The following is a 27,849-nucleotide window of genomic DNA, read 5'->3' as shown; positions in this document are numbered from 1 at the left end:
TTTAGTTATGTATTCAAATATCTACTTAATTCTAGAAATGTTTAAAATAAAAATTCATGCACAGTCTTCTTATTTTTTAATTCAATGATACAAACAATAAGTAGGGGTGGCGCTAGCTCGATTTAGTTGCAGTTATGAAATTCATGTTCACTGACAAAACAAAAATAATTTTAAAACAACTCGATTCTAAATTTTCTATATTATTACATGTAAAAACAAATCACAAAGAAAAAAATTTAAATTTCCCCATAGGCCCAAATTTGTAATTTATATTTTAGATAAATAGACAAGTGAAATTAGAACACTTTGGTACAACTGGCATAAATTAGCTCTTGCAAATTAGACAAAAGCCTAGACTAGTATCCACTGCTTCCTGCGATTGTCGCTAGGGTTTTTGGAAGACAGCTTTCTTTAGTTTAAAAAATGGCAATCTTTTAAAAACATTTTTTCTTGGCAACAAACAAGGCACGTGGACATTTATTCATCAACACCATCACGAGCTTCTGAACAAAATCTTGATTCTCCTTACATAAAAATTGTATAATTTAAAGATCACTTTCTCCATAAAGAGATGTGGAGAACGACATATAATCTAAGGCTCCAGGTACAGCTCCGTGTCCTTTGTACGGTGACATTCGATGAATACAATATTCTGCTTGATCAGGTGGTAATTCACGACGCAATTCTTCAGCAGTAATATATGGCTAGTGCGGCAAAGAAAATTTAAGGATGAAAACAAACATCAAAGGATTTAAAATTAATAATACTTCAAAAGTTATAAGACTGCCAATAAAAAGCATTTTGTATTTGAAATAGTAAAAAATTTACAAGTTGAAGAACATTTCGATTTATTGCAGTAAAAAATTTCAGTTCTTCAAAGAATTTTAAATTTTCAAGCAAAATGAAAAATTTATATGCAGTTCATTACTATACTCTATATAAATTACCTTATCTCCAGCCAATATCCTAAATGAATCTATTATTTGCTCAGCAGTGTCAGTATCTGTGCTTTCTCTGGTCATAAAGTCTAAGAAAGCATCAAAATGTACATATCCAGTGTTATTAGCATCAACAATGCTCATTATTCTCCTGAAGTCAGCATCGCCCTACATGGTTAAAAAAGAAATGTTGATATAAAATGTCAAAGATATCGCTTTGCCCACCAAAAAGACGAGCGTTTGAAGACCAACACAAAATACTGACCTGTCTATCATTTCTGATGTTGTAGCCTAAACTCACGAGGCAAGACTTGAATTCTTCTGGGGCGAGATTTCCAGTTCGATTTTTATCAAAATGGTTAAAAGACATTCGGAATTCATTAAGTTGTTCTTGGGTGATTCCCTTGGAATCTCTTGTCAAAATCTAAACAAAAAAAAAACATTTCCTAAACTTAATTTTACCAAATCTTTATACCAGTATAGCTAATTTTTACCTGATTTTCTACTTCGTTGATATTTCTATGTATTGACGTCATAAGTTGTTCCCATCCAACCCTTAATGTCTCCATGGTGTACTGAGTATACCTGTTCTCAAAGATCATTGCTTCCTGAATTTCCTAATAGATAACCAAAATACAAATGTAGAACTTTCCTAAATATTTTCAAATGAGGCGATATCTGATACAATATTTAAATCATAACTGTAAGGGTAACAAAAACTAAATCAGCACTAAGAAGCTTAATATTTCATTACAACAAAAAACTAAATTTGTTTGTAGTAGTATCAAAAATGGGAAAATTACCCAGTTCGTACTTCGAAAATCTACTTAGTAAATAATTTCGATGGAGCACATGAAGAAAAGCTATATTGAGATGTACTTTGTACACTTTCCTAAAAGCACAAGATTCCTATTGTTGGGCAAGGGCCAGTTTCTACCTAAATGAGTGTATTTGTCTTAAAAAAATGTGTTGAGGAAGCTATCACCTGGTTCAATAATTTTAGGACTAGCATATGGTATGGGAAGTAAATATTACTTCTGGCCAGGAATGGGATATCACTGCCTAGGTAGGACATTTCACATACTGCAGTGGCTCAACCGCAAAGGTCTGCGTCTTTCAGAGATCACGAAGTCAGCACTTTTGAGCTAATATGGTTGTTAAATTAATACTAAAAACCTGTCTCAAGATAGTGAAGAAATACTTAAGTGGCATAAATAGTGCATGTTTGTGGCTGTAGAAAAAGGGCCGGTAAGAGATTTATCAATGAATTTTACTAGGAAGGGAGGTCTCCTCAGTCTTAAGTTCTCTTCTTTCGAATCTAACAGTATATCACCCTAATCTAGTTATTAGCAAATAAAATACTTGATTGATTTTCTCAAGCTCATCTTGATGTGGTTTGTAAGCAATAACGGCTTGCTCATATTGCCTTAATTTAGCCAGCTGGTCTTCAAGAGTGCCTTGCATTCCCATACCAATTGCCGCAACTGAATCCAAGTGTCTTTCAATCCAGGGGCCAACCGCATTTGCCTTTTCAGCAAACTTTCTTCGTAGTCTCTCATTTGCTAATAAAAATTAAGTTAAAGAAACATTTGGCAGTGTCAGAAAAATAATTTTGAAATAATAATTTAAAACATTTGAAATGGCAAATATGTTAATCTAATAGAAATAGAGGCCTGTAATTCCCAAAATGAACCTACTGATTCGTACAAAATCTTATACAAGAGAAGTATCCATTCAGGTTATAACAATGAAACAGGCTTACGTGAATTTCCCCCAAATAACAGAATTTACTGCATATATTAACCTAACAATTTCAAATGTTAAAATTACACTGTGTAGAATGCTTGCGTATTTATAAGCTATATTTTCCAATGCAATAGTTACACAATGCACTATTTTTTCTTCAAAAATGTTTTTTATAAGTAGTGGGATCCTGCAAATGTAAATGTTATACGAGAGTAACATTAGCAGTAGATGCAGATGACACTTATGTAATAGATATTTAACTAAACCTGGTTCCTTCAATAGAGATTTTAAGAAGTAATTTAAAATGTGAAAAAGTAAATTGTTAATTTGTTCTTTTAGTAAAAGGATACATTGCTGTCTCATTAACTCAGTCTGCAACACTTGGTCTCGTTTTGGCACTAAGTGTTTTACTTCTCCCCACTTTGCGGTAATTGCCTAAAAAATGTTAAGATTTGCATAAAAAAATGAACATGACCATCTAAAAAACCAATGTAAAAACCAACCCCAGCAGTCAAAGTAGTGTAGGGATTCTCAATTCCACCAGGCACTTGATATTGTGTAGCAATTGTTTGAACCTCTTGAGAAAGAGCAATTATTGATTTGTGTTCTTTATCGGCTTCTCCCAAAGTTTGTTTGAATTGCTCATGGGCGTCAATCAAACCCTAAATCCAAGGCAAGAAACATAATTAACTTGAATAATAACGAAAATGTACAATTATTAGTTCATTAAACAATCACTAAAAATATTAAACCATTTTGAACAATGGTCTGATGCTCTTCATGTTTTAATAGATGTTTCTTTTAAATAAATAAATCTGCAGTGTCATACATAATATTAATAATTAATTAATAAGTTTATTAGCATTGAAAAAGATCAATGGGGTCTCAATGACTTAAAATTTAAGAATTATATTCCATAATGTAATTGACGGCTTAAAACTGATAATTTGCAGGAATTGCGTTTTTGTTTTCTTGAGTCAATAATTCTGCTAATCTAAATCTAATAAGATAGCAATTCATTTAAAAAATGTTCCTACTACAAAAGCATTCTCTTCCAAAACCACCAGGTTATGATAACACATAGTACAGGTTTTGGTATTGAATTTGAAATAAACAATCATTAGAAATGTACGAAGTATCTATAATAGTCAATCTAACATTACCAGTTCAATAACGCATCATCAATTGATTGAATTAAAAATTATTTTATACTTTGAAGAATTTACATTTTAAGCTTTGGCTACTCAATTGGCGGGCATATAACTTGGATTACACAGAGGTAAGTTCATTAGAGACATTCTAAACTAAAAAACATTTGGACATTGTCCACATTCATGATGCAACAGACAAAATACTTTTAGCAATGCCTTGGGGGCATCACTTAAAAATGGATGTGTTGTCATAAATAGGGTTTAGATCTTTACTTAGAGGGACCTCATGAAAGGTTTTATTTTTAAACTATACCTGTATTTCCTCCATGGTATGAACAATAAACATATCCACCAAATCTTCACTAGCTCCATCCAACCAATTATTGAAAGGCTGTAACAAAAATTAAGCAGATGAGAAAGATGAATTTGCAAGAAATTTGCACCAAAAATTAATAAAATTTAATGCAAAAAGTCTTGGGACTAATGATTTCAGTATTGCTTTAATAATGGTTCCATGACATTAAGGAAGTGGGTAACTTTCAAACTATGACTTAAGTATTTTAATTAGAAAATTTTAGGCCAAGATCAAAAACTCGAACCTGCGATTCATGCTTCACAAGATGAATTCTGTTAATTTCCAAAATTAAGGTATCAAGTAAGTCTTGTCATTTTACAATCAATTAAGTTCGATTAACTCAAATCAGACCAAAGCAATAAGATATCAGTTACTGGTTTAATTCCCATGAATGTTTTGAAACTATAAAGTCAACTATTTCAATGGGTTTTGTTACAAATTTTAATTATTTCTGTAATTTGTCTTGGAAAAACTTATCAAGTAAGATATTTCCATATGATGGGAGCTTGTGTAAGTACAGCACTAGGTACATATCATATGTTAACCTCTAGAACAGACTTTTTGTATAAAATATTATTTACTTTTGCACATACTCACTGCAGCTCTTTTGGCAAACTCCAAGTGAAGGGTGTCGATTTTCTCAAGAACCCTTTCAGCTTCCTAAAATGTATAATTATACCAAACATTAGAACTTTTACTTGCTGTGTCAAAATTAAAATTAAATGATCTACTTGTTACGACACAATCACTTAAGAGATATTAAAACAAAAACATTCTGAACTAGACAGCTTAAAATAATCTTCCATTGCAGCCTACCACATAATTTTTTTATTAGGGGTGCAGATTATAATTCAGTGTGTCAAATCCACCTGAAATTATGGTTCTTCAACGAAAGAAATTTTGTATTCAATATATAAATCTTGGGATTTGTTAATTCATATATCATGCCACTTGCTAAAAGATTTGACAACACCCATTAAAATAGGATGGTGATGCAGCATTGTTGAAGAGGTTGCCTATTTCTCATTCCTTTGTTAAAAAAAGCTTACTAGGGAGCACATTTATCTTCCCTTACAATACCAAAGGTTAAAACAAAAGTATAGGGAGCTGTTGGTTAATGTGGCATGAAGGGTTTGCCACAATCTTCTATGTATTGTGACCCAGTTACCTGGAATAATGGCATTAGCTTAACTGATTATCATGTATGAGGGGGAATTATTTAAGTACAATTACTTATTCCAATAAGAAAAAATAAAACTTTGAAAAAGCATTTAACTGTACGAGATCTAAAAACTAGCAATGAGAAGACAGAATTCACACCAGGGAGAGAAGAAAAGCATTAGTTGTTTCGAAGATAAATATTTAAAATAGCAGCTTCAATATACACATAATACCAGAGACCATTCCCAGTGTTTGGACAAATAAAACTAAATTAAAATTGTATACAAGCTCAATTTTGAGGTTCAAGTAATAGAGATAAATTTAAATTAGGATGTTGTGGTATTAAAACTTTCGATGGCACTTATACAGTAATACTTAAGTGGATCTCCTTTAACGGTAATAGTTATTGTACATGTTAGTTGGCTCACATGGCTGGCAACCACCCTCCTACGCTTTGTAACACAGCCACCTGTTTTAAGGCATTATAAGTTGCTAGATGACTTGGGCCTAGCTGATTATTATTATTATTCTTTTTATATTTATAATTACCACTAAATTTTAGTAGCTCTGATTTCCATAGTCAGAACCTGTAAAATATTTTACTAAAGCTAATAAAACCTCTCCACTAGGAATACCTAATGGTTTTCAGTGAAAAAAACACAAAACCAAGAGTGTGAAACATACAAACATTTCTAGCTTAGCGTCACAGCAGTTAAAATAATATATATTGCTTAATTGGTATTACTTAATTTTTAATCCGGTTTCAGTTTGTAAGATAGTGTCATTGTACTTAGCAACAAATGAGATGGAAAAGTTTTATCTGAAATTACTTCTAGAGCTGTCCTTCGCTTCTGAGTTAGTGCTCCAAGTCTGTCCCACTGGCTGCATATTCTTTGGCATCGTGCATTGACTGAGACAGAATCATGATATCCAAGGGCACTGAAATTTAAATAGGATGTTATTGGAAGTAACATATCTTTAGGATGCTATACATCTGAAAGGTTTTTACAAATGTCACCTTCATTCTTTTTTGGAGAACTATATGGTTAACCCTTACATAAGTTTTGAAGATTGTGCTTATAATGGATAAAAATTCAATTATATTAAAGCCAAAACCTTGAAATAGATACTCTAACTGGTGCTATTGTTTGTAAATTATATTAAAACAGACAATTCTAGATAAATGTTGAACTAAGATTAACAGTACTTAGTTTGGTTCTTAACATTACAAATTACTCGACACCTATTCTTTAATTATCTTCAACAAAAACCAAATAGTAAATACATAAATAAAATTCTGCCCTATGAAAATTATTCATGATCGTATGAGATGAACAGTAATGACTAAATCATTACAGGTTTATTCTTCTACTCCAAAGGCTTTCAAGGAGCAACAAGTCCCCATGTTTTAATCTTTCAAAAAGTGATGTATTCTAACAAGTTTAAGAGTTTGTAGTTGAGCACGCTCAAGCGCTGATTTAAAATGAGCAGAATATTTCATCAGATAAATTATACCAAACCAAAATTCATAGCACTAAAAACATGTCTTAAAAGACAACCGCATGCCCATCAAAGATCCCAAAATACCTCTCACCCTTTTTATCATGCTTAAAAATCAGTATTTTAAAGGAGAGTCTATAATGCTTAAATGACTAGCTTTAAAACGTGCCTTACGAAACATTACAAAATTTGTGGAACTAGCTCAGTTTTAGAAAACTCATTGTACTTTTGTATTTAGTGTTTTCTATGAATTATATTTTGGAGCACAGGCTCTTTAGCTACAAGGCATTAAGCGCTTAGAGGCATGGTTGAACATGCCCCAGAGTGGTAGCTTTGATTGCTCTTGTCCCAGGGCCAAAGCCTTGAAAAAGCTTTAGACTAAGGAACCAAAAAAATTATTATACCAGTAATTGATTAAACAAAAATGAAACGATATGCAATGGCAAAGAAATTTAAAAAGGTGCATCTCCATGGCTACTCTCGCATGCACCTTTTAATTGCAAACAAAATACAATGAAATGTCACAAAACGGTATGACTATGAAAAGCTCACTGGGAAAAATCCTTACTTTAATTCCTGGGCAATAGCAGCAATCTGTTCTACTCTATCTTGATGAGCAGCAAGATCACTTTCAAAAGCTTCGTGTTTTTTTTTCAAAGCCTGGGAGGGATGCGATAAAAATTAAATGCAACAAAAAATAATCCCCTAAAGCGAAAGCAGCATCATTTAAAAATTAAACAGTATATTGTACCTTGAGCTCATTTAATCGGCAATTCCTGAAGTCTTGACTTTGGAGCATTTCTTCCTTGCCTCGTGTCCATTCTTCATGAATGTCAGATTTGTGTTTGAATTTTTGAGCTAAATGATCGAGTCTTTCCAGCCTGTAGAAAATGAAATTACGTTAATGGCCGTGTTAAAGAAAAAGTCATTTTAATGGAAACCAAAAACTCAGGTAAGTTTAAAAATTAAGTAAGCAATGTGATATTTTTAACGTCATATTGAAGTTTAAAATTTTTTTAAATAATATGAGAGGGCTTAGCTTATTGATTACTTTATGTTAAAGATTTTTGTGATAAAACTTAAATTAACAAATTTAATTCAACTTCGTATAACTTTTTAAAAATAAGAAAATCTTAATAATATACATTTACAGTGTTTGATGATTTACTATATAACGTTAAACTATTAAATTGGAACAACTGAATTTTAACAAAAGCCTGGCAGTTTTTAATTTCTTATCAGTGCATTTAGAGTATTGAACGAAAAATGTTTTGTTCCTGTCGAAAAAAAAGAACAATAAAATTGGGATACTTGCTTGTGGAAATAACCCTTTCACTAATTATTTATCAGAGCAGTTAGCTTACACTCTGATATCATTTTTGAAACTCTTTTAGGGCTACACTTAATACCTGGGGTTAATGATTTAAATCATTTGAGTGAGTGGGAGCAGATGGTTGCAATTGGTACAAGTAAAGTCATTGGTAAAGTTGAACAATTATTGGTGAAGTCATAATGAATAAACAATTATAGATCATGGAAACCATAATACCAAAATGTTTAGTTGGGTATAAATGTTACTATCCCATCATCAACTGGTGTTTCAATTCCCTTTTTTTTTTGTCTTACTATACTACCTCCCAAAACCATATCCAGAAACATAACTGTAACTTACCTCATCATTTCTGAAAGAAGCCATTCCTCAAATCCCTTCTCAGCAGTTTCCAAGCCTTTCCAAGCATTCGATATGTCCTAGAAAATTTTATACTCAATTGAAAACCTTTATCACGGAAAGGTACAAAATAAATCAACTTACTGAAACCATTTTTCCTTCACTGGGTAAATAGGCAGGTCGATTACTCAATCGCAGTTTTGTTTGAAGAGTGTTAAAGTTGGTTTCTAATCTTGCTTTTTGTTCTACTCTTGGAGGCTTATGCATGCGTCGGTAGTTGCGAAACTCTTCAAGTTTTTTTTGTACACCAGCTAAGGTATTATCAGTAGTGCGATTTTCAAGCCAGGGAGTAGTTCTTCTGATCCATTCTAAAAGCTTGCAGATGAGAAAAACATTAATTTGTGAAACTTCTATAAAAACAATTAAAATAAGCTTAAAAGAAAATTTTTTATGCAAACTATAATTTTAACGGTAACAAAACTGTCTAGAGACTACACATTTTAGCTGAAGGGAAAAATTAAGAATTAGACTACATAATTGTTCCAACTTATACAGATTGAAGTCCATAAAAACCACAAAAAATAGCAAGCTATTATGGCCACTACCAACCTCTATTTAAGAAATAACCGTAATTTTAAAAAAATTACCTTTTTAATAGGTTAATAAAATATTTTTGGTGAAAATAACAAACCTAACTAACACTATGTAAATTTAAAAGTAAATATTCATTTCCCGCAGTTTATTGTTACACTCTACAAACCAAAATTATTAGTTTCTACTATCTAGCTTATAATTATGTAAATAACATTATAAAAAGCTATGAAGTAGTTGATATCTCATATTATTATGTCGTATTTAACAGCTATTTATCAATAGAAGATAGGTTAAGAAACAGACATTACAATATAAACCTATATTAATTCCTTCTGCTAGAATTTCAGTAATTTTTTAACCAAAGCAATAATTTCTAAATTTACAATAAAAAATATAACCGAAGAGAGCAAAAACCAGATATCAAATACACACTTACATCACTAGCCAGTCTTTCATATTCTTCCATAAGACGTTCATTTTCTTGGTTAACTTTTAAAACTTTACAAATACGATTGGCAGCAGTCTCAGCCTAAATTTAAAATGGATAAAATATTTTTAAACTTCCTTCCTATGTACTAAATGATTTCAAAACTATTAGTATTTTTAACAAATGGTGGTAATTATTTCAAAACAAAATGTTAAATTATGTATTAAAGTGAGAGCAAACAAATAATTTTACCACTTAAGCTCAATAGCTCGTAGAGGATTGCAAACCATTAAAATCTCAGCTTTGCTCAAATAATAGAGCCACGAGACTATTTAACAACTGTGCTTCCAAAAATGGAAATTCATAACAAAATTTTATCGCATGATTTAATGTTTATTGTTAATGTGCTTTTGGGGAAAGGGGTAAACTTCAACGGGATATAGAACTAACGGTATCCACCGCGGCAGTTGTAGGCAATACCCGAAGAATGAGAGGGATCTTAGAAGGGGGGGGGGTAAATAATTGTTAGAAATCAATGAAATTTATCAAAAGAATTGTTAAAAATCACAAGGGATCTGAAAAGTTGCCATTGGGAAAATGGAAAACTATCTCATTTAAGTCAAAGTAGAAATGGTTTCATTGTTTGCATGAACAAACTTCAATAAATAAAAACACCATAAAAATTTAATACTAGACTCGTTCCAAAACAACATAAGTCTGAGATATGGTTTTCTTTTGTGACCCACCTTTGTATAAGTACACAAAAAATCATAAAAAAATTTAAACATAAATATGTAAAACTTCAAGTTTTTTTATACATTGAAGGTTAAATTGTGTAAAATATTTAAGCGCATCATATTAAACTCGCAGTACTACAATCAAATAATTTTTCCTATGTAGTTTATAAAAGATACGTAGATATAATAAGACAGGGTTTTCAACCGAGTTTAATAGATTGTTTTTAAAATAGGAAAAAAAAGCGTAGTTCCGTACGTTTACTTATACTTCTCAGGTATCTTATAAAATCAGGTAAATATTTAAAAATAAATTTGTCATCAAAATTAAAAATAGCATAAAGACCGATGAATAATGAGAAAACTGCTTTAATAAAGATACACAAGTTTAATAAATTTAATTTTTTTGCTTTTTATTTGTGTATTTATACAATTGTGGGCCACAAAAGTTAAACATTTGTTACTCTTGACAGTGAAACTATGGTCGTTTTGAAACTAGTAAAGTATTTGATTCATATCATGTTTTATTCAATAAGTTTATTTGTGCAAACAATGAAAACGTTTCTATTTTAACTAAAATGAGATAGATCCTTCTACAGTTTTCTATTTTCCCAATAGCAACTTTTCAGATGTAAAAATGGATGTTTCAATAAATAAAATAAAAATTTATTCAATATATCATATCCACATAACTTAATTTTTGATTCAAACCAACAAAATATCAGTGATTTTCCTCTTTCACGCAGTTCCCAAGATGGTAAATTCCATCTGAGTTGGAGAAACAATGGCATTGCAGACCTCTACTAGTTAAGTGGTATCAGTGCATATTAAATCCAAAGACAAATTGTAGGTGTGGTATCTTAACCACTACCACACTACTTAAAAGTTCTTTATATACACCGGTGAAGACAAAATTAAACCACAGCTAAGCGTGAGAGTAACTGTGGAATGTGCCATTTTCATTGCCAGGCAAAATATTGGTTCCACCAAAAAATCGTGCTTTGTATAACAATTGACAGTATCCCTAGTGAATTGTTGGCTTCCTTCAATGTCTCAACAGAAAAATCCTTGTTAAGTTACTTGTACTATGTTGCTAAAAAACTTACTTTAGAATAAGTGTTCTAATATCAAGACAATATTAACTTCCTTTTCAAAAACAATCTTGCAAATAATCTAATCTTATATTCATTGGTGTATATAAATATATGTATACTTTTGTAATATATATGGAATGCATGCATTCTAATAAAAAGCTATCAAATTTTGAATATTAAAAACAAAAGGAGTCAACTCTAAAAACTAAACAAACCCAAACAAACAAAATCAAACAATGCCCGATGGAAAATTTGTTTTCATTACTTTTTCCTGTTCCATATTTCAGATAACGAAACTGGGAAAAACAAACTTAACCCAGCTAAAATGAAACTAAACCTTTGGTGTAAAAACCAAATTAGTTTAAAACAATAATTCACTATACTGTATGGCTTATAGTTTTTAAATTAAACCACTTTGGTAAAACATATTTCATATACAAAATGCTTGAAATTATAAATCAGTTATACTGATAACATTTTTTATGCATACATTATTCTTAAACATAGATTAGATGAACCGGAGTAGAGCAATTACTAAGGCCGTGAGAACATTGGTTTTTCAAAGAAGAAGTTAGAAATTTCCCTGAGTATATATCAGGTCAAGATCATCAAGTAGTTTCTTCATCAAGTGAGGTATACCTACTGATAGTTCAATCTTTCTACCCAAGCATAAAAACTCTCACAAAGTAAGTAAATTATGTAAATACCAAAAATATTCACTAAATAACACATTAGTTCAAAATTTTCAAGTAGATATTATTTAATACATTGTTGGTTAATTTTAATTGTTCCAACCAGTGTTTAGAAACTAAGGTATTCACCAAATTTAAATATAGCTCCTCAAAGGGAAACATGAGTTTAGTGAAAAATTATAAATGTAATAAAATTCTTGGAACAATATTAACTATATGAAGTTGCTGCACGGTTTTGGTAATTGATAAATAAGTTAATTCTCTCATTAAATTTTACCTGTTGAGCTCCAGAGAAGGTGTGATAGTAGGATGACACATAGGTCATGATTGCCCTTTCATCTGGCATTGCCGTGTTCTGTACATCTTTATTAGGTTAGTTGAATTAAGCGGAAAACCCAAATGTATGGACAAATTGAAATGTTGTGAAAAGTATTAGATCACACAGAGGAAATGCACACATCAGGATACATAGTTAATGTAAAATAAGAAGTAAAAAAAATAAACCACATTAGTAAGAGGTAACTGCATGCAGGTAAGGGTTACATGAACCCTTTACCTGTTGAGCTCCCTGAAAGGCATGATAGAAACAAGAAACATAGGTCATCACTGCACGGTCGTCTGGCTTAGGTGTATTAACCATGTCTAAATTACGGTAAAAGCAGCTGTGGTCAAACTAATCTATATTCTTGGTGGAAGGGGATTATAGGTAGAAATACTAACACAAACCCAGTGAAAAGGAAAAAGATAAGAAAAAATAACCTATTTCCTATCAAATTGTAGACTGAAAATAAGTACAAAAATTATTGTAAGAATATGTTACGAATCAAATTAATTAATTTTCACTTAACCTGTCAATGCCCTTTGAGCTGGTAAAACATTTATAAGACCAAATTGCCAGTGAACAATTACTGATGAGATTCATCCTTCACTCATTTGGGAATCGGAAAGGGCTGAAGGATCGCTGGCCATTTGGTCTTTGTAGATCTTTTAACATTCCAAAAGAGCATAGAGCTCATAAATATATCTTTACCTCAAGTTATATATTAATTACGAAATGTTTTATTGATTTAAAATTTTTACCATAATTCGGGCTTAGTTTCATCTACAAATTGAGAGGATATAGGTTTCTAGTAATTTTTCTTAAATCATGTCAACTAGAGCAAATGTTTTTAAGAAACTTTGCTGAACAACGTTCAAAGCACTGAGATCTAAGGGAGCCAGAGCATTGTTCATAAAGTTCTTAAAAAAGGTCAACAAAACTTTTATTTTTCCAAATTAACCACAATTTGCCTAATGACCAGATCCACTCGGGTTTGCTCTGATCCCCTAGGGAATATCATCCCTCATCAGGGTAACCAACTGTATAGTTATCAATGTTTCTGTCTTATCATCGAGCTATACCATATTCTAATCTTTCAGATTAAATCACAAGTAATTTGAAACAATTATGATAAAATTGTAAGACCACCGAAGGCAATTATGAAAGTTTAGCATAATCCTTAGTTTTCCCGATTGCAGTTTATATGATTAAATAAAAGATTCAAAAACTGAATCTTATATATATGCACAGTGATGGAATTTTTCCTTAATCATGGGTGTGCTAAAAACTTCGTGCAATCCCGTGCAATTATAAAACTGAAAACTGGGTAAACTAGGAACCCCTTCCACCGAATTGTTTTACTGTGGTCCGAGCAATAAATTTACAAGTAAAGCTTCTACCCATAACTATCTTAATTTGTGACTGCTACAACAGACAAGAAATAAAACCACTTAGTTCACAAATTTCAGATAAAACTATTGCTAAACCCAAAAGATTTAGAGCCAAAGTTATTAAATAGGTTCAGATTTTGAGATGGCATTACAGCCATCGCAGGATGGGGTCTAGCTCTATTATGGGACATCAGACAGTTCCAATCATAAGTTTTTATACTAGAGGTGCTCACTACTATTGCTTTGCCCCGGCCACTACCAAATTTCCTAACACTTGGCATGCCAAGGATAATTTTATAGGTATTGTGTGAGGGAAGCGATGCACGTACTGGCCATTATCACTATCAACTTCGGCTCATTCCCTTATAAAACAGAATTTCATCTAACTCTTGTGCATGTAAAAAAAAAGTATCAGGTCTCAAAAATTAGAAACGGAACAAAATTTTGATAGTAAAATTTCTAGGAGGGAAAATTGTAATTATAAATCAAAATTAATTCTTTAACAGTAAGTTTCTGGAGCCCTCTAATCATAAACCATAAAAATAATTTTTCTTTTGTTGCATGGCAGAAGAGGTTTACTTCCAAGTTTTCAGAACAGCAAAATGTGTTAAAAACCTGTTTTCATAATCTAACCTAAAATTATCATACTACTACATATTTTTAATCTTCCATATCTTCAGCAACAGTTAAATTGTAGTCTAGGATTTTTCAGCTGTTCTTCAATTTTTCTAATTGCTTATAACACCAGATTTGGTACAATAAAAATTAAGTGAAAACTAAGTGTGATTATTTTTGCGGTTATGTGTCATTTTTAATGAAACTAATGCGTGAATAAGGTGAAAGATTGGCTAATTCACCAATATAGACATAAAAGTTATCATTCTTACCATCAGCATCCAACATTTTGGGAATATTCAAATATTTTTCAGCAATATCAAAGGCTAGGTTTAAGTTATCTAATGGATTTTCCTGAAAACAAAACAGTACAAAATTAACATTTCATCTACATAATATTTTTGGAAAACATTGATAATACTTTAATTTCACCAATTCTCAATCTAACAAATATTACATGTAAGAACTGAGAAAAATTTCCACTAAAATTTCGAAAAGTATCAGAAAAATAGTTTTCTTCCATTTTGAAAGTTTAAGTTATATAAATGGAATAAATGAACTATTTTGTAATATTTGATGTAAGCGAATGTACTTTCAACAATATTGTTTAATTTAAAGCAATTACAGTAACAATATATAATAGCCTTCAGCATATTTTTAAATAACCAAAGGAAATAAACTAAATTTCTGCAAATTGAACTTACTTTGCTGAGTTTGGAATAGTCCAAGAGATCAGGACGATGCCTATGGATTAAGGCACAGAAAGCCAAACCATCCTTCCAGCTAAAGAGAAGAGATAATTGGTTGAGAAATACTAGAAACTAAATATTTGGAATATAATTAGAATACCTAAGATGGAAGTTTTGTACATTAACGTTTTTGTAAGGAGCAGTCTTACGTTGACACCACAACAACAATCCTTCTTTGGCAGTCATTTCTAGAAAACAAAGGTTTGGTTTATTGCTAAATCTGACCCCAAGTAGTTCGGACCTTTATATCAAGGACTTAGCTGTCATAACATTCAGCCAAATAAATAGGATATATATATATATATATATCTCTCTCTCTCGTTTTGTATAATTTTACACTGTTAATTGGCCTGTTATCAGGATCAAATTAACATTGCATTGCATAAGGTAAATTGGAAGGAAAGTAGTCGATAAGGAAAGGAGGCATCAGTTTCAGGGTAAGAAATGAGCAGAGGGATTAGCCACTTTCTAAAAACCTACAGGATTTTTATTTTATGTAATCATTTACGTAATCACTTTAGTGCAGCCAAAGCTACACGCTTGTAGACTGATTACGAAGAGTGATTAGCCCCTCGAAATGAGCAGATACTTCTTTGAGAATGAAGAGGGGAGTGGTGTTTGAACTGAACACAAGAGTGGTCACAGCGTGATTGGAGGGACCTAGGAGCAACAAACACAAGGATAACGCAGCTAGCCTTCAAACACGCTAAGGCAGTGTTGAGCACAAATATCATTGGACGAGCCTATACGCTGAACGTTTAATGGGCAGGGCAAGACAATTTTGGAATTTTCCCCCCTTCCGATGCCAGCAGGAGCTTAAGCGTCTAACCAAGGAAAATTGTACACAAGAAAATGCATGACTTTTGACGGGTTGCGTTCTCCTTGTGTGGGGTGCTGTGTTTGTTGCTCCTAAGAGGGACTATTGTTTATGCAAGAGAAAGTATTTTAACACCTTAATGTCTATTTGAACCGTCAGATTCTAAAACGTGTTAAAATAGTATAATAAACCGAATTACTTTATTTCGATAAGGTGTAAGTGGGTTATTTACTGCCAGCGCTACTTAACCCTCTTTTTAGAAATACAGATAAGAATTCTGTTGTTTTAAAAAATGTGTTCAATTATTTTTCACATCAAAAGGTCAATCTCCATAAACCTTTAATATAATTTTTTCAAGTGATGGAGACGGTCAAACAAAATTACTGTCCAATTAACTTTCTTTCTACTAAGAAAAACTGAGATGCACCGAGAGAGTCAAAATCTGAAATATTACTCTCATATTATAATAAAAAATTTCTTTTTGAAATTGAGAAATCATTTTATACAGTAAAATTACTTATGACGTCAAGAAAAAAATAAACAGTCATGTTTTTAATTATAAACCAAGTAAAAGTAAAAAACAAACCTTCCACTGATATGTCTTGAATGGCAAACCTCAAAATGATAGTCCAAATAAGACCCAAAGTCATCTTGGTATTACCATCAACAATTTCTAGAAATTAAAAAAAAATTAAACTTGCGAAAGTTAATTATGCGCTTAAAAAGATGAATAGTAAATATATTATGAAGATAACATTTAATTACTAACCAAATTAAATAATTAGTGCATGTATTACCTTCTAAACTTATAATTTAAAAAACACAAGATTAGAGTCCTCCCCAGTGGCGTCGCTAGGGTGTTTTAGGCGGCGCTTGAGCCACCTGTAAAATGTCTGAAGCGCCACATAAAATTTCCGAAAAGCGCCTCCTAAAATTCCCAATCGAACTTAAAAATGGGCATCAAAATATAATTTTTCCTAGTCAGCCTCAATGTTTCAACGTTACAAACCTTTTTGCGAGCTCCCCTCTCCCCCATATCACTCACTAGGACGCCCCTGACCAGTGCTTATGGCTTAAGCGCCACCAGTTTTGAAATCCTGGTGACGCCACTGGTCCTCCCTGAAGGATTATTAACCACTTATTTGGAATTAATCCAACAAAAAACCTACAGCTCAATATTTAACTAGCAATAGAAAACATTTAAAAAGCAATAAAATGAACACTTTATTCTTTATCAAATCCTCTTATGCTAATTAAAACAAAATCTTACAACGACGGGTACTTCATCATACTAATTTTATTTAAAAACAATAAAAGACATTTTAGAAACAAGCGAGCTTTCTGGCTGGAGCTAATTTTCAAGCGACTAATCTTTACAAATCAATTGGTGAATACTAGCCGCTTGAAAAAGGGGCTCCAGCTCAAAAGCTCGCTATGTAACGTAGAAAATTTCACATTAATCGGCGAATAATTTTGGCAGTTATCGCATCATAACATATTTTTATATTAGCCATATTTCAAAATGGCGTCAGATTATTATGGAGAACAATTCACTCGGGCCAATAATGAAACATAGAAAAATTCATATTAATCAACGAATAATTACTGAACTTATCGCACCATGAGTTTTAGTAATATCCGTCATTTTACAAAATAGCGCCGGATTTCTATGAAAATTTCTAGTACTAAAACACTTAAGTTTTAGAATTTTTTCATTTTAAAATGTCAGAAACATTTTTGGTTGCCATGGAAAAACGGAAGCCCAGCATAACTTTTCCCTATAGCTCTTTTCATGATACATCTAGGTCAGACAATCCCCCAGAACCACCTCGGGTCGTCTCCTTGTAAATAAAACTTCCAAGGAAAAAAAACACCTAAATCTTCCACCCAGTCTTATTATCTTTCAAATTTGTTTATGCTGTTGAATAAAATTGATAATTTTATAATAGATTGTCTGGAAAAACATGGAAAATCCCTTAAACTACACTTTTAAACAGGGTTGTTTTTTTTTGATTTTTTAAAAAAAATCAAAAACATCGATTTTTTTATTTTAATCGATTTTTTTATTTTTTATTAATGTTTAGGTTTTTTTCACTTATTAAAAGCAATATATAAGCTTATTGATATAATTATTTTTGTATAAATAATATTCAATAGTAGACAGTTTTATCATGTCAAAAAATATTTATTCCAAGAAATAAGTATATTTGTATCACAGGAGTAACCTTGAAGTAAAACTAAACAAGAGTGAGAAATAAGGCACTATCACAGGCCAATCGCCAGTTTAAAAATTAAATGCCTGGGGTGTTAGTGGCCCTGGTGAAAACTTAATTAATTCAAAGTTTTTCCCTTCAAGATTTATAGTTCTTTATTTAACACTCCAAAATTTTGAAATACCCATAATAACTAACCTATTAAACCTATGCCCTAGCACATATTGTCATTAATCATTTGATTAAAATCGCGATTTAAATCGCTGATTTAAATCAATTTGATTTTAATCAAACAACCCTGCTTTTAAACTACCCACAGAAGAGTTGCTTCAATTCACACTCATCTCATGCATTCTGAAGAGTCTGAATAGTGGACCCCAAAACTATGACCTCTGGTATCCCTGCATTTTCCCCCATACTTGTGTTGATGACGGAAAACCAGTGGCAGTTTGTTTTTATAGTCGGCTGAATAACAAATTATTGACCTATATAGGATAACTCACAAGACAAAAACAAGGGGGTAAAAATCTGAGAAAGAACACAAATTATGGCTTTCCTCAGGCTCACAAATCGTTATACTTACTATGTTAACATCAAATAATTTTTAACCTTTACTGGCCTACCAAATTAAAAACTATTGAAATAAAAAAACTTTACCTTCAGCACCAATAGATACAAGCTTAACGCCTTTGCTAGCAATGAAATCTAAGGCTTTGTTGACATTGGCAATTTTATGGAACCTCATTTTGCCACGATCGGGTTTGGGCAGTGTTTCTCCTGAAATCACTTCTAGCAACAACATCAGCTTAAGACCATTACGGAAATCTTCTTCGATGTTATCAATTTGAGTACCAGCTTTCCTCAAATGGGAATTACACCAGGCAGTGAATGTCTAAAACATACAAGACAGTTTAAATTCAGACTTAAAAACTTATTTTTTTGGTAAATTCTTTTATAACTACGAAATCTTGTAACAAAATTCAAAGGTTAAAAAATTCTAAATCTGGAAAAAATATAAAATTACCAATAGAATTTAAAAATCTACAACAATTTTAAAACTAGGACAAAATCGCGAAACGTGACCAAAAACACCAAAATTTTAATACCTAAAAACTGAAATCTGGGAAGATTTCAATATTATCTACCCAAAAATCAAGAAATCCTGTAATCTTCATAAGTTTAGGTTATTAGCCACAAAAAGATTTGACATTTAAAATTAATTTTCAACTCTTGTTGATTTTGACTTGGAATAACATTTTTTTGGTTTTTGTAGAAAATAGGAATTATTCTAATACAAAACATATCTAAGAAAATTAAAATATTACATAGTAATTAACTTTAGGATTTAATTTAATTTTAGATAATATAACTGATAGAAGCAAATTACCAATCAATTAGGACTGGATGAGTGCAATTAAAATTTAATATAATCAAAAAGGTGTGGCACCTGTTGGTGACAATCCATATAGTATTTACTAAAACATAATTGAATAATTTAATAGTATAAAAATATTATTCTCAGTGTCATCAGATAAACATTTTTCACATAATTGTTTGACCTAGCTAATCACTATGTATGGAATCATACGAACTGACACCAAAAGCCTTAAAGACCAATATCTTGATAAAATCAATAAATTATAAATTCAGGACAATGTTATCTTTTGGCTAATTTAAATAGATACAAAAAATATAAATGATTTATTTTCAATAAAGAACTAATTTTACTAATGATCCACAAAAAAATATAACGTACTCAGTCAAAAATGGATTTAAAATTATGAGTATGAAGTCTAGGACTTTAATGTGTTAAATGAGGTCAAGTTTAAGACCTTGATGCAGAAATTAAAAAGGAATAGTTAACTGACAGTATTAATTGTTTTGGGATCATAATCTCTATTAAATAAATGTACATGTTGTAAATAGTTGTAGATAAGATAGATTCTTGGAAGTAGGCCAGATAAAATGTATATATAGCAGCGGTAGTGGGTCATTCCATGACAAATCATTGAATGTACACCAAATTTAACTCTAGGTTTCATTCAAAATTAGTCGAAATATTCTGAAGTATGAATTTCAGTTAGAATAAAATCATGTTGTACAAACTGCTTCACATACCAAGAAGAGTTCTATCCAGTTTTGTTTGGCTATTACATTCAGCTAAAAGAGTTTTTGGAAATAGCGAAGCTACGGTCACTAAGGCCAATATGTGGTTTGAGACAATATTGTTGATTTTTTTTAATTAAATTTAGCTAATTTGAATTTTTATGGATTTTTAAACATTTCATGCAGGGTTATGTCAATTTAAAATTTAGATATTAAACTAAATTTAGTTGGCTTTTAATTCATATTGCTACAAATATTACTTTCGTACATTTTCATAAATAAATTAACACTATAACAGTTTTTAAAAAAAAAATTCCAAGCCAGATAACCCTCAAAAACAGGACTTTTTAACAAAAATTTCTGGGATAGAAAGTCATTCACTTCAAAAGCAAGATGGTCAAACCGAAATCAAAACACCCAGTCACGTTATATAAAATAACTCTCTGACTTATTCCAGTCCACCACGTGACAATTACAAACAACTTTTTAAAATTATCATTTTCCTTTCCAACACTAAAGGTATAAGCCGACCGAAAGACCAAAATCGCATTTGCGGTGAGTTAAAAATTTGCACCACGATATTTTCTTGAGGACTCATAAAAACGGTTTTTGGATTTTAGCATTTAACAATGTGTGTTTTAGTTTTATATGATGTGCAAATATATTTTGATCTACACACCTTCCTTTGCTGTTTCTCCCACGCTGGGTCCAAGAGGCCTTCTCTCTCCCACTCTTCCTCTTGTTCCATATAAGCACCCTCATTATAGACATTATTCAAATGAGGCTCCCCTATCATCCTGGAGAAAAACACATGGTGTTACAAAAAAATTTGTAATTATATAGATGCATACTGAAAATAGTACCATTTTAGTAAGAAAATTAGTAGTAGTAAGGGTTTTCATAAGAGTAATAATAACTTAACTACTAAGATATACGAGTATGTCAATTTTAAAATAGATCAAACTAATATCCTGACATCCTGATAAAGGATGTTTACCTAACTTAGATAGCAACAAATTATGTTTATCAAATTACGAAAAGTCTAGTTTTACACAATTAAAGAAACCTTATATTTTATCCAACAATGAATCTTCAAAAACATAAACCAAGCACTAAAATCCCTATATTTATCTATATCATCATTTAGCATATATAATACGCATTTGTGTGTATTTAACTTAAGGTGCATATTCCATTAGAAATAAAGTAATATACATTTATAAGATAATTCAATTCAATGATATAGTAGCAAATGTTAAAAAAATATTGGTAATTATATTACCCTTATAAGATATAGGCGAACTTCCAAATTCCAATGTAATATGACACCAAAATTCAAGTAAGTTTTAAAGTTATGCTAAATAGATGTGACCCCATTTAAAAATATTACAGCTTCAACACATTAATGTTTTGAACATTAATCAAACAACAAAACAAGCTAATAATTCACATTTTTAACATAATAATGAAATTCAAGTATCCAAAAGCCGGTTTTCTGGAGCGATTTGGCATCCCACCTACCAACATAGGGTTAATGGCGCCAAGGCTTAGGTACAATATCGCTTTTAAAACCCCAATACGTGGAAAAAAACACACTTTTCCGTTAAATATAACCAAAAGGAATCTAATTAAATAATTAAAGGTATTAAAACTTACTTGTGGTTCGTGTTAAATCGAAAATATATCGAAGTTCGCTTCGCCTTTGGAAAAACACTGCCTCTAGATAGAAAACAGACGAAAAGGAAGGAGACACTTGAAACCGTGCTCACCCAAATTCACATATAAGGTGCATCGGCAAGTATTACGAATACTCAGCCAATCGCCGTTTACTCCTTGCTCACATGGCCTATTTAGAAAAATGTCGACGTCTTCTCTTCGAAGTTCCTGGCTGCTCCACCATCAATTCCGCGAGGGGAAATGAAGAGGGGAAGTAAGAAGAGAGAAACAAATGACGTAAAAAGCGTCAGCGTTTCCGTAAAAAATTCCGAAACGATGCGTAAAATCTCGGGCAAGCTTCCCCCGAGTGCGCTCCGGTGTCCGGTCGGTGCCTCGTTGGAAGTGCTGTTAATGAAGCACCACTATTAACAGGGAAATGTACGCATCCCTAATTCTTCGGTATCAATAACATTTTAACAAGAAGCGAAGAGAAAATAATCTTATTAGCTACCGTATAAGTCAAGTTTAATGGTTTTAAAATGAGCTTTTCCGGATCCCCGATTATTTTGCCGTGTTGGAAATTTTTGATCTGTGGTAAGGAAACGATTGTAGAAATTAAATGTCATAATCATCTTTAATAACGGAAATATCGATTTCACTAAATGGATTTTTTTTACTAAGTACTACGTTTAATTTTTGGTCAGTTTTGTAAACATTTTTTATTTTTTGTGTATTGATATATTTTTTTTAATTAAATTGAGTGTTTTGAAAAGTCCACTCACCCGTAAATAAGTATGATTTAAAGAAAAAAAGTGAGCTTTCTTATTGACAACTAAATTGATAGAATTTTTCCTTGTTTCTATCCAAAGCCGACTCGGATTAAACCGTATGTTATATAATTAATTATACTAAAATAACTTAATACGCCCATCCCGCGCTAGTATAATTATGAGGTTCAAACTGCTGTAATTAACTGTCGTAGCAGACCAAATTTTTGCAATTACAGTACTGCTATGATGCTATCTCTCAGGGGCGTAGGAACGTTTTCGAGTTAAGGGGGTACAGTCCCGGATAAAAGTTTCTGGACACTTTGTTTTTCAAATATTTTTAAGACTGCTTATAGTAGAAAGTCGAATGATATCTTTTTGGAAAGGTTAAAAAACGGACCATAATTTGAAGAAATATTCGACCAAGGCTTAAAAAACGAAAACATCGCCTTTTCAACCAATAGAAATTCGGTTTCGGTTTCAAAATCGGACAAGTGGTTCCGGAAATATTGAAGAAAAACCAAAACCAAATATCAAGTTTTTTAAGCCTAGTCGAAATTCATTTCAAATTAAAGTCAGTTTTAGTTGGCAGCGAGGAATCGCACGACGCCCCGGTTATACGATTTGTTTGAGTTTTTGACAGTGTTTCACGATATTTCTTCGTAGTTTTTTTGTGGGAATTTTAGGATATTGTAAAAGCTTTAAAATATGATTTCAATATCCTAAAATTCCGAAATTTTGTTAAGTTGGTATGAAGAGATATTCATATCTCTATAAAAGAAATGTAGTCTAAGAACTAGAACTTGCTGTATTACGAAATATTGTTGGCATGGACATCTTCCCAGAGCTCCACGAACATATGTTTAATGCTGAAGTTGGAATCGAACATCATCGCATCAGTTTGATTTAGAAATTTATTAATTTATATTGCAAAGTCTTATTACAAATTAGCGAAGGATAAAAATCTAGAAATGAAGGGTCAATCCATCAGACATAAATTGTCAAAGCTCATTTTATTTCAAGGACTATAGCTTCATACCTTTCGTAGAAACAGCCATTTCATCAATATTCGTATTACTTTTGTTTACAATTTAGAATCTCATACAATTATATAGTCAGAATATTCCCATAACAAGCCATAACCACAACACTTGTATAGTCCACAAGTTACTTAAGCCTTTAACAAAATACCATTTCGTCAATTAGATTTTTTATTTTTATTATATGGGTTTCGAAAGAATGAATTGACTTATTTACAACTTGGAATTAGAGTTAACCTTATTTTAAATTATCACAGCCGAAATATTCGCGAATCACGTCAGAGTACCTAAAAGATTACAAACACTAATACGTGATGATTTTTTATTTTCTCACCTACTCGACAGGCGTCGCTTAAACGTAGTACCCCAGGAATACGGAACAACTGCCGGTTGTCTGCTCAGCGTCGCTTCTGTATTAACCGCCCGTAGAATCTTGTGTCTATTTCTTTATTATGTCTATGGTTGCAACATGGACTAATTAATGTATAAATTAATTAGTCCATGGTTGCAACGTTCCAGTTACCGCGACATGATGGGATAAGCTTATTAAAGGGCATATAAAGTGTTTTGAAAAAAGAAAGCAGTAATTTAGTTTCCAATAATGATTTCACAAGCCTGTTCTGCATTCCTTTTAAAGGGGCTCCAAAGTTCGGTGGCAAAAAAAAAATAAAATTGAGCATGCTTTTCATTCCCCCTAACCCAGCACTCGGCCTTGGCAGAGGCGGGCAGAGTCAACCGTAAATTTCGCACTTTACTGACTTTACACACATTTTGCCACCGAACTTTGGAGCCCCTTTAAGTACAATAGGAGGTTTTCCCTAGTTTATGCGGTGAGTTTTTTAGCAGAATCTTCTTTGAACGATTCATCTTGAACACTAAGCTAGAAATAACGCCGCGAGAAAGGAACACGTATTCGAATTTTGCATAAGGCGGTAGAAATAGAGGATCGTACAGATTGTTCACTCTACAAGTCAGTCAACAACGCTCATAGCGGCAAAATCATGACTTTCGTTGATATACCATCGAACGACAGTTGCTGGCGCCAGTAGCGGCGCTAAGGGTGGGCTGAAGTGGGCTTTAGCCCCCCTGCAATTCTGAGAGGGGCCACATATTTGAATGTATGAATTTTCTTTATCTCTAGAAATTGGTTTTATTGCCAAGAAAAAGTTTCTGGAATAAATTTTCAAAATCAATTTGTTTACTCAATAAGATAGTAGACCATAAACAGATAGATTCGGGAGGAAGGGAACGGAAATTGGGAGAAAGTTGAATGGACAATAGAAAGAAAAGAAAGGGAATTTAGTGAAATAACCCGGGCATGCACATGTCCCCTCCAGGTCGGATACAAGGTCATAGGGGGTCCAGTAAACGCGACGAGAGCCGCACCAAGAAAACGACCTTGCTCTTCTCGCTTCCTGGAAAATTTATAAGGGGTCACTAAATTTGTAAAATGGAGTGTAGTAACACCCCATGGTTGTAAGGGCCACAAAATAATTAGCCCACCTGTGAAAAACCCTTAGCGCCGCTACTGGCTGGCGCTATGTTTCCTAAGCAAGCGTACAATCACTTAGTCTAATCCCTCTATCTTGAAAAGTAGGCATAACATTAACTGCGCATGTGCAAAGGTTTCACTAGGAGTGGCCTAGTTTGAGAATGACGTAAGCTACGTCACCTTACTGCTCTTAACGATATTACCGTTTGGATTTTAAAAAAGGCGCAAAAACGTTCCATGCTTATGCCAACCGGAGACACTACCTAACATTATCCCCCCAGCAGAAAACCATATTGCTCTTCACATGCAAAAGTTTTACTGAAAGCTATTCACAAGACAGAAGATAGGCGAAACTATTAAGTCCAGGGGGGGGGGCTGAAAAGAAGGTAGTCACGTGACTTTGTGGAGAATGGCAACGCCATCTATCCTAAGAATTACGAACTATTATTCATTTTATTTTGCTAATGGCGGTTTAAATTTTGATCAATTCATCTAAATTATTTAATTATTATTATTATTTCAAACATCTTGAAATAAAAAGGTGGAAGTTAATTAGCTGTCTGCAGTATCGGGAAGAAATAATTTTTTCTTTACCGTCGCACGGCCAACTATGAACACGAGTTACCGAATCGAAGACTCGAAGTTGGCTGTGATATAGTAGTTATGTAATTTTGTTTTCCCATTTTAACAAGTTGGTTAAGACCAAATTTACTTTATAGTTTCGCCTATTACGGGCTTCGTCGCCGTTTTGCGCCCGCTTGCTAACGAGTCACACGTAGCCTTTGACAGCGCCTCACTAGGGGGATATTTTCTTCTTTTGAGGACGTCACTCAGTAAAATATTCCTCAAAGTGAAAACTTACGGAACAATATTATAGACTTATGGTAAAACTTAATATTTTCCAAGTCAACTTTATACCTAATTGACACCTTAAGATGCAACAGTTGGTTTTATAAAATGTCTTTACGCTTGCCTAACTTGTTGAAATGTTGCCCTGGAATAGTTCAGCCAATGAATAAGAATGAGTTCATAAGCTCTTTAGTGGGAGAGAAAACGAATCCACAGCTGAAGCGGGGAGGCAACATTGCAACAAGATGGCCAAGGTTATTTTATAAAAAGAACTATTGTTAACAATAGCAGGAATCATTCAAAGTATAAATTCATGATACTTTTAAGTATTTTAACGTATTTACTTATCGTACATATTCAACTTTAACAAGTTTATAATATAACACCTTTAATTTAAAATATTAATACTAGCAGGAATTTATACATTCCTGTTACTTTTATATATTTTAACTTTGTTACATATTTAAACTTAAAATAACAAGCTACTAATGCTTTATCACTCCACTCTCTTTATCCTATAAATAATCTGCTACTTAGTTAGATTTTAATTTTTTTATCCCGTTCCCTTTTTGTCTAATCTGATTAGAGTTCTCATTTTAATAACTTGAACTTAATAATCAGCTAGGCTAATAAGTGAAAATAATTTATCTCGGATATTGAGGAAATGACTGATAAACGATTTCTGTTACATTTGTTACAACACCCTTTTCCATACTAATTGCAATTACTTTCTATGATTTACATCAGTTAAAAATGTATAGGACGGAATTACAATTCCTCCATAACTTAATTCGGAAACTTATGATGGAATAGTACAATAGTGTTGGGCCCAAACCGATATGAAATCGGTATCGGTCACCGATTAATCGGTTCGCGTCTAAAATACCGATTTTACCCGATTATAAAAAAAACCTTCCGATACCGATTTTACCCGATTTTTTCCGATTATTTAAAACCAATTTTCTTAAAGTCCTGGTAGATGGCGTCACTAACCTTGACCATTTGAAGTTGCGACATGGAGAAATGGCGGTGGAGAGGAAGAGACGCCGTTTTCGTAGATCGATATTTTTTTAAATCGGTAACATTAGTATTGGACCATTGATAATGAATTGTAAAATCGGTATCGGTGAAAATCGGGAAAATCGGTATCGGTACCGATTTGCCATATCGGTAAAAAAAATCGGTATCGGTATCGGTTGAAACATGAAATCGGTATCGGTATCGGAATCGGTTAAATTACGATATCGGCCAACCCTATACAATAGTGTTCTGTTGTGGTGTAGGAAGCGCATTTCAAGCAAAGATGGGCACTATCATATCTTTTTTGAATCTGATACTTTTTTTGATCGATTTAAGAAATTTTCTTTAAAATTCTATCAATTTTGATATGATTTTTAACACAAAAAATTCTATACAAAGAAAAATTGATTTTGAAAGGTTTCAGAATACGGTAAAAAAATTGATTGATTTGTGATTCAGCATATTTATCGTTACGAAAATTTGATTTTAATGGGATAGGGCACGTGTCGACATCTATTAAAAAAAATTGAAATGATATTCATTTTTACAGGTCAAGTGAAAATTTGATTTGAAAGTGATAGAGGTCGCCATCTACCGAAAAAAATTGAAACGAGATTGATTTTTGTAGGTTAGGTGAAACTTAATTTTTGATAGTTTCGAAAAACTAAGTTAAAATATTGATTTGAATTTCATATAATCTTCGGCTCTCGGTCAAAAAGTTGATTGCTAACAGTCTTTTTCATTTTCCTGCTTA

General features: G+C 32.2%; 1 protein-coding gene across 3 annotated transcripts; it reads right to left on the bottom strand.

The window, feature by feature from the left end:
- Positions 1–61: 61 nt before the first annotated feature.
- On the bottom strand, positions 62–22,112 carry Actn (alpha actinin). 3 transcript variants are annotated; one of them, XM_090178748.1, is made up of 24 exons: positions 21,928–22,112; positions 20,951–21,068; positions 18,823–19,057; positions 16,539–16,625; positions 15,236–15,323; positions 15,091–15,169; positions 14,659–14,740; positions 12,611–12,703; positions 12,339–12,424; positions 9,551–9,643; positions 8,665–8,895; positions 8,524–8,600; positions 7,603–7,732; positions 7,420–7,511; positions 6,182–6,290; positions 4,788–4,850; positions 4,149–4,226; positions 3,188–3,346; positions 3,035–3,119; positions 2,301–2,500; positions 1,433–1,555; positions 1,204–1,362; positions 948–1,106; positions 62–704 (listed from the first exon to the last, which is right to left on the bottom strand). In XM_090178748.1, the coding sequence occupies exons 2-24, from the start codon at positions 21,065–21,067 to the stop codon at positions 546–548; spliced, it is 2,784 nt and encodes a 927-aa protein (XP_090034874.1). In that variant the 5' UTR covers position 21,068; positions 21,928–22,112; the 3' UTR covers positions 62–545. The 3 variants fall into 3 exon arrangements, with proteins under 3 accessions (XP_090034874.1, XP_090034873.1, XP_090034872.1); XM_090178747.1 differs by lacking the exon at positions 12,611–12,703; XM_090178746.1 differs by lacking the exon at positions 12,339–12,424 and having other exon boundaries at positions 12,618–12,703; positions 21,928–22,110.
- Positions 22,113–27,849: the final 5,737 nt, after the last annotated feature.

This window comes from Leiobunum rupestre, chromosome 6 (assembly GCF_980474605.1).
Source record: "Leiobunum rupestre chromosome 6, qqLeiRupe1.1.hap1, whole genome shotgun sequence".
NCBI lineage: Eukaryota > Metazoa > Arthropoda > Arachnida > Opiliones > Sclerosomatidae > Leiobunum > Leiobunum rupestre.
This window is presented reverse-complemented; position numbering and strand designations above follow the sequence as displayed.